At 46.8% G+C, this 7,202-nt stretch overlaps 1 protein-coding gene across 1 annotated transcript; it reads left to right on the top strand.

The window, feature by feature from the left end:
* The first annotated feature begins 980 nt into the window (after positions 1-980).
* On the top strand, positions 981-5,822 carry rps21 (ribosomal protein S21). Its single transcript, XM_040022849.1, has 6 exons — positions 981-1,044; positions 1,396-1,468; positions 1,547-1,610; positions 3,637-3,708; positions 3,858-3,913; positions 5,766-5,822. The coding sequence occupies exons 2-6, from the start codon at positions 1,419-1,421 to the stop codon at positions 5,773-5,775; spliced, it is 252 nt and encodes an 83-aa protein (XP_039878783.1). The 5' UTR covers positions 981-1,044; positions 1,396-1,418; the 3' UTR covers positions 5,776-5,822.
* Positions 5,823-7,202: the final 1,380 nt, after the last annotated feature.

The raw sequence follows: 7,202 nt of genomic DNA, 5'->3' as shown, positions 1-7,202 counted from the left end.
CCTATGCAGATGACACACAGTGGTAGCCTACTTCTGATTCTACTCTGATGACCTCTGTGCCCTAGAGACGTGCAGATCGATCCTGAAATATCGATTCCTCCGATATCAGTCATTTATGTTCTAGAATCAATTCTCACATTAAAATATCGATATTTTAGTAATTTAGGGTAAATTTGTAGTTTATCATTAACAGGAACACAATGGAAAGAAACTATAACATTCGGATCGTCTACACTGGAAGGAACTACTTCCTCTTCCGCCTTTCATAGTCATGTGCGAAATACGGCTGCATAACTGTGTGGCAGCCCCTGGCGTGCGCACTCACAACAATGGCTGAGCGTAAATGGAGTCATGTGTGGACGTGTTTTACCTCCACAAACAGCCAAGACGCGGTTTGCGATGTGGCAAGACAGTGAGGTTTTGTGGCAGCTCCACTGACCTCATCAAACACCTCAGAATAACTCATATCACAGAATATGACGAGCTTATGTTGAGGCGAACTGAAGAGGAGGAGAGGGACAGGTGCTGCTAGGGCGAGACAGACGTCTGTCGCAGAGTCCTTTAGTGCTGAACATGCTCAAATGGCACACAACTTCAGTTTTTATAATTTGAGATACAGTAAAAAAAAAAAAAGGTTTTGTACAAAGTATCGGTATCAGATCAGTATCGTCGATACCACCCTGAATTTTACTTGGTATTGGATCGGAAAGGAAATCAGTGGTATCGCACATCACTAGTGCAGGTCTGACCTCGTACAAGGGCTCCCTGCTCGCATTTCCTCCTGACCGATAGGTGTCGCCACTCAGAAAAGCTGAGCAACAACTAACGCGTGGCGCGTGAACGAGGCTGAAACGGTCCGTTAGAGTTTAATGTGAATATAATCCCAGAATGCATCGGGCAGCTCTACGGGCGACAGGAAAGGTTTTAGAAATGAAAATTTAAAAAGAAATAAATAGTTTTCATAAAAATCAGACACGCAGACGCGATTTACGTGTTTCCGGTGACGAAGCTCCTCCCTTTCCTTTTCGCCACTTAACTTGCACGGTACGTGTGTCTCGCGCTCTCCGAGTAAAAATGTCTGAAAATGTGTTTTATCGTCGGCTGGCTGTGATTTCTGAGCCGGGCTCGTGCTGTGGGGGTGTGTGTGTGTGTGGCGTGTGGGGGTCTCCCGGGCTCCACGTGTGCTGATGTTAGTGTTTGTGTCCCGCAAAGAGCCGCACGAGGCCGCAGTGTGGGCTCGGGTGTTTGCCTGTTAGCATCGCGGCGGCGCTATGTGTCTGTGTTAGCCTGTTAGCATCGCGGCGGCGCTATGTGTCTGTGTTAGCCTGTTAGCATCGCGGCGGCGCTATGTGTGTTTTCAAAAGTGTGACGTGTTTGTGTGTTTCGTGTTTGCAGGTGACACCCGAACGAGCTCCAACATGCAGAACGACGCCGGTGAATTTGTGGACCTGTACGTCCCGCGGAAATGGTGAGAGCAGCGAGGAAGAAAGTTAGAGACACGTGATCGCGATCTGACGTTTAATGCAGTATGTGTGTGTGTTTGCAGCTCTGCCAGCAACAGGATCATCGGAGCCAAAGACCATGCTTCCATCCAGATCAACATCGCTGAGGTGAGAGCTGGTCAGAGGGCCTCAGGTGGTGTGTAGGCGGGTCCAGTGATGATGACGTTTGAGAACAGAGCGTGCCCTGTGTGGTTTGGGGTCGTCTTTCCGTGGCAGGCAGCAGGTTGATCCTGAGATAAGGGGAACCCCCGGGTTTGTGTTCCTCAAAGACAGATGGAGTAGAATAGCCTTTGTCATTGTACACGTACAACAAACTGTAGATGCTCCACACCAACTGTGTCGGAAGGGCGCTTCAACCAGGCTTCGGTCAGCTGCCTCCTGTGTGCCGCCTGGCAGCGTGCCGTGCCATGCCATGGCGCCTTTGATGCCGTGTGTGCTGCCTGTGGGAAACATGGGTAGAAAGAGCCATGTTTTTATGATTCTGTTACCTGGCTGTTTTCTGTTGCCATGGTGACTCCCGGAGCTGCATTTATGGTTTTCTGAAACTCAAGCCTGGTCTGAGCTCATCTCAGACTTTAGTCCGGTACCTGACCTGTAGCAGGGAAACGCTCAGCGTAACGTTACCGTTGCTCTGTTTGTTTCTGCTGGCACATTCATCCAATCAAATCTCTGCTCTTGTGGTCTGACCAGCTGAGAGGGCTGGAAGTCCAGTGAGCAGCTCATCACAGGGCTGTGATCCTTAAACATAGTAGCTGGTGTTTGGACCCAGTGGTCCTTGTGAGTGCTCCTCTGTAGATTTGGGACCCCTGGAAGTTTATTTTAAACCTGTTATTACTGACTTGGTTTTAATTTGGACAGTGATTATAAGTTGGACAACCAAATCAGAGCAGTGGTGAAGTCCAGTTTTTATAATGTAAGGCGAGAGTGAAATCTTTTCTTTCTAGGCAGCACTTGTAATCATGCTTTTAGTGCTGCCCAGTGATCCGTGCCTTTATTTCATCCTGTCTGCAGAGTGTAACTCAGTCAGTTGCTGCCGTCACGTCTGCAGCTGGCTCAAAAAGCCGCTGCACGACTGATAACAGGTAAAAAAGAGCATAATCCCGGTGCTGGCCTCACTGCACTGGCTGCCCGTGTCTTTTAGAGTTCATTTTAAAATTCTTATGTTTGTGTTTAAATACTTTCACAGTCTTGCCCTGCTTTACCTCTCTGAGCGTCTTCATCTCCACACACCCTGTCGGTCTCTTAGGTCAGCTGACCGGCTGCTCCTGGAGATCCAGAAGGAAGCTCAGAGGGGGCGGGGCCTTTTCTATAGCTCCTGAATTATGGACTAACCTGCCCTTGCACATTAGAGAGGCCGCTTCACTGTCCACTTTTAAAACGCATCTTAAAACCATTTTTATTCTTTGGCTTTTGACCTCAGTGAGACTTAGTTTCTCTTGTGATTAAATTAGTTATTAGCTAACTAATTAATTATTTTACATTTTTCTTTTATTTGGCTTTTATCTATAGCTTATGTAATTTTATTATTTCGTTCCAATGTACAGTACTCTCTGTCAGCTGTGGTTGTTTTCAACTGCTTTCAAAATAAAGAAGATTTTAGCATGATGGCGGCATCAGGAAATGCAGGTGTGCACCGTTACCTCAAAGGGTCCAGATGCGCCGCTCAGCTGGACGTGTTCCTGAGGTAGCATTTTTAAAATGAATGACATATAGCAACATACAGGTGTGTCACCTGATCAGCGGACACCTGTCCGTTCACAACTTGGTGTGTGTGAGCTGGGACTCTTCATGTTGGAAGTGCTGCAGGCAGCGAGAGGACGGCGCTCCATGATTCACGAGTATGTAAATAATGCGGGTCATTATCGTTGGATCTGTGTGCCGTGCACACACATTTGCATGTGTGAACCGCAGAGGCACCAGAGGGAAGCTGGAAACTGATGTTCGCTCACACAGAAGTCGCTCCAGTTCCACGCTCCGGTGGGACGTTCCTGTTCCAGAGGGACATTGTTCCAGTTCCACGCTCTGGTGGGACGTTCCAGTTTGGAGTTGTGTGGAACTGAAACGCTGATGTGATGCTCGGGCCGCTCGTGGTTAAAGTGACGGGTGTCTGAATGTTTCTTTTGTCTTGTTTCAGGTTGATAAGGTGACCGGACGCTTCAACGGTCAGTCCAAGACCTACGCCATCTGCGGCCCCATCCGCAGGATGGTAAGTGTGAGCAGAACATTAAACACGCCCTCAGTGTTCTAGGTGGAACCACTGAGAGCAGCCACAACAAACCCAGACATCTCAGATTCAGGGCTGAGACTCTGGGATTTTTTTTCTATAAATCTGAACAGACTGTTTGTGTGTTTCAGGGCGAGTCTGACGACTCCATCCTGAGGCTGGCGAAGAACGACGGCGTCGTGGCGAAGTAAGCAGCTCTCACGTTTGATCGTAAACTGTTAAAGTGAGGCTGGGGTGCAGTGGCATCACAGCACGGCTTCGTTCAGCCAGCCGTACGTCATCGGTGGCCTCGATCACGAACCACGCGACGGCCGCGTCACTGTCACAGAACTGTATTTACGCACAATGATTTTCAGACACGGCGAGCTGATGGAGACAAACAGGATGCAGTGCTAACCAAAGATCACCAAAGAAAATAAATGAAATATCTGAGCGCTGAGTCGTGCGAGTAAAACAACAACGCTGGAAATGTTCTTTAAAAAGACGGAGCAGTAACACGTCAGCATTAGGGATGGGTATCGTTTAGGTTTTATCCGATACCGGTGCCGGTGCTCAAACGGTGCTCAAACCGGTGCTTAAAGAATGGAGAACACAAAATTGGTCCAAAAACCTCTCATGTTCAGCTGTTTTTTGTAAAAATATAACAATGTTAGCCTTTTCTGCAGCTATGGGGCATATATGGTATCACTCTTGGCTGGAAGCAGTGCTTAAACAATGGAAAAAAACACAAACTTTGTCCTAAACCTCTCATGTTTAACTGTTTTCCACTTTTTCTTTGGTCATTTTAGCCTTTTTGGCCAGGGTGAAGGGAGCATCTGCCATCAAACAAGAGGACAGCTGCATGTAGCTATGATGATGTTTGCTAGTTCACCTTACATGCATTAATGTAATAACGTGGTTAGCCTACTCAATGTAAATTAGCTACTCACGCAGAGAAGAACGGCTGCTGCCACCATCATCCGTCATCATTTCTGCTACACTGGCAGGGCTAGGGGCCAGGACTCTCCTCTTCATGTTTTTGGGGGATGTTGCATAACAGGCAACCCACCCGCAGTAGATGTGCTCGGTGTGAGGTCTCGCAGCAAGCTATCAAATACGGCGCATTTCTGGGCTTTTTAAAAAAAACGCTATGCGTCGCCAGGTGTTTCATCGGATTTCAGGTGTTAGCTCCTTTGACAGTATCACAGTATCAGCTTAAAGCACTTGTTGCTGCTGAGTTTGCATCTTTTGCTGTGAAGTACAGCCAGACTTTTGACCGCTTCGCCTTGGACATTTTTAATTTGTAGCTCTGCTCTAACAGAACGTACGTACCTGGCCCCGCCTACTATCCTCGGAAACGTAAAATGATTGGCTAGAATCTAAAGTGTATCACAGCTCAGGAAAAAAAAGCACCGAAATAAAGCACCGAAATGTGCGCTGCTTTTCGGTCTGGTTACTACCGTTTATGTCAGAACCGGTGCCATCATGGCACCGGACACCGGTACCCATCCCTAGTCAGCATTTATCAGGTTCAAACTCTAAAACTCTCAGAGGAAATAAAGTGACAGTAAAGGGTCATGACATCAGCACAGCATCGTAGCGTTTATAGCTCAGTGTCAGCTGGTGCAGGAGGACCGCCTCCTGTGATCGCAGTAATCTGAGCTCCAGCACCAACAGCTCGTTAAAACGCCGGTAACACCCACCGGTCACATGAGAGGTTACAAACATCTAGAGGCGCCCGACACCAAAGCAGCGGCTCGTCTCGGCCGATGTGACGTCACTTTTGTAGGAGCATGATGGCCTGGTGGCACTGAGGCTTAATCCACATTAAACCGCTTTAATTTCCCTGCATCATTAACCCTGAAAACACTGCGAGCGTTTGTGCGGACAGTCAGTAAACTTCAACTTCCTGTTTAAACATCAGGATTTAGAGCGCCACTGCCAAACATGTGGCGTCATCAGTTTTATTAATGTGAGACACTTTATTGTGAAAGTGTTTAAAGGAAGACAGGAAGTCTAAAGTGTGAGTCTAACAGCTGTTTCCTGTTTTTCTTTTGCAGGAACTTCTGAGTGTGTGCAGCTGGAGACAGTTTGGAAAATAAAATGAGAAAATAAAATCGTCTGCTGTCGTTTCTTCACGTTTGATGGGTCGCATACGGGTCTGAGCATGCTCAGTGCGTTGGCTGAAAATAGGGCTTCAGTTATTGTACCTGCATAAAAACCAGAGGCTGGTGCTGGTCAGCTAAACACAAACAGCTGAAGGAAGTCAGCTGTGGGTTTGGGGGGGGTCAAAGGTTACTACAAGCTGTTTCTGTGGGGAGGAAAGGTGAAAGGTCAGCGAGCTCCAGTGGGTCTAAGAGCCAAGAGGGAACTGATGCGCCACGTTCTCAGGCATCAGCGAACGCCTCCAGAGGGCAGGGCCGCAAAGATTTAACCAAGATTGTCTCTTTCTCTGCCGAGCAGGCGCTTTCTTAAATCCCAGCATCATATTTGTCTGCAGCGATGGATCTGCATGTGTGTGTTTACCTTTAAAACTTCACTGATGTGTGTGCACAGCTGGAGTTTGTAGTAATCGTGACGGTCTGAGTGAGAGCAGGTATAATTTCCTCTCCGACTCATTGTTCAGGTAAATCCGAGCTTTGAGATTGTGCTAAGTGTGTTTGTCGTAGCAGCAGTTTACTGTGGCTCTAATGAGATTTCACAAATGATCAATGAAGCTGATAAATGATGTCATATTTTATCCCCTGAGAGGAAACCCAGAGGTTCAAGTCTGGTTCCTGTGATCAGTTGTCAGAGTTCGATGTCAAAACGTCACAAAGTGCATTCTGGGTAAACTTTCATGTTTGATAGGTGTCTGCTCAGGACAGGTGAGAGCAGATGAAAGGTCTCCTTTAACCTCCTAAGAACCGAACTCTTCCACGGCAGCATTTTTAATTTCTCTTTGATATTTGGGCTGATTGGGACCCGATGAATGTAAAAACAAAGAATTACCAGATTTTTTTTTTTAACCTTATTTTGTTTTTTAAGAAAAATAAGAGCCATAAATGAGGATATTCATTTAAAGTTTTGATAGAACAGTAGCAGTATAATTTCCTCTTAAGTGGATAACAGGCCCATGTAGAGCAAAATTGAGTATTTTGGTCTAAATAACCTAAAATGTGATGTCCACATATGTGGACGGCAGGTCCTAGGAGGTTAAATGTACAGTTAATACCAGGATCGTCCTCCTGGGACCCTAACACTCATAAACCTGTGAAGAACCGTACGATGCTGCGCTTTGTAAATTCACCTTTTACCTTTGAAAAGCCCGAATCATCAAGATGAACGTAGGATGTCCCAGCAGGTCCTGAAGGGCACATGAAGTTCACCTGAGACTGGTCCAGGTGGCAAAAATCAATAAAAAGCAGGTGTTTCATAGAGGGGAGGAGCCACAGCCAGGGGGGAAAAAAGTTTCCTATATCATCCAACAGGGGGCAGCACGAGATAAAAATACAAGC

The sequence above is a fragment of the Simochromis diagramma genome, unplaced genomic scaffold, assembly GCF_900408965.1.
Source record: "Simochromis diagramma unplaced genomic scaffold, fSimDia1.1 OVJJ01000308.1, whole genome shotgun sequence".
In the NCBI taxonomy this organism is placed as follows: domain Eukaryota; kingdom Metazoa; phylum Chordata; class Actinopteri; order Cichliformes; family Cichlidae; genus Simochromis; species Simochromis diagramma.
This window is presented reverse-complemented; position numbering and strand designations above follow the sequence as displayed.

Coding starts and splice junctions, on each gene's coding strand:
- rps21 (XM_040022849.1), top strand. CDS start 1,419: ATGCAGAACGACGCCGGTGAATTTGTGGACCTGTACGTCCCGCGGAAA. Junction 1,469..1,546: donor CTGTACGTCCCGCGGAAATG/GTGAGAGCAGCG, acceptor GTGTGTTTGCAG/CTCTGCCAGCAACAGGATCA. Junction 1,611..3,636: donor TCCAGATCAACATCGCTGAG/GTGAGAGCTGGT, acceptor GTCTTGTTTCAG/GTTGATAAGGTGACCGGACG.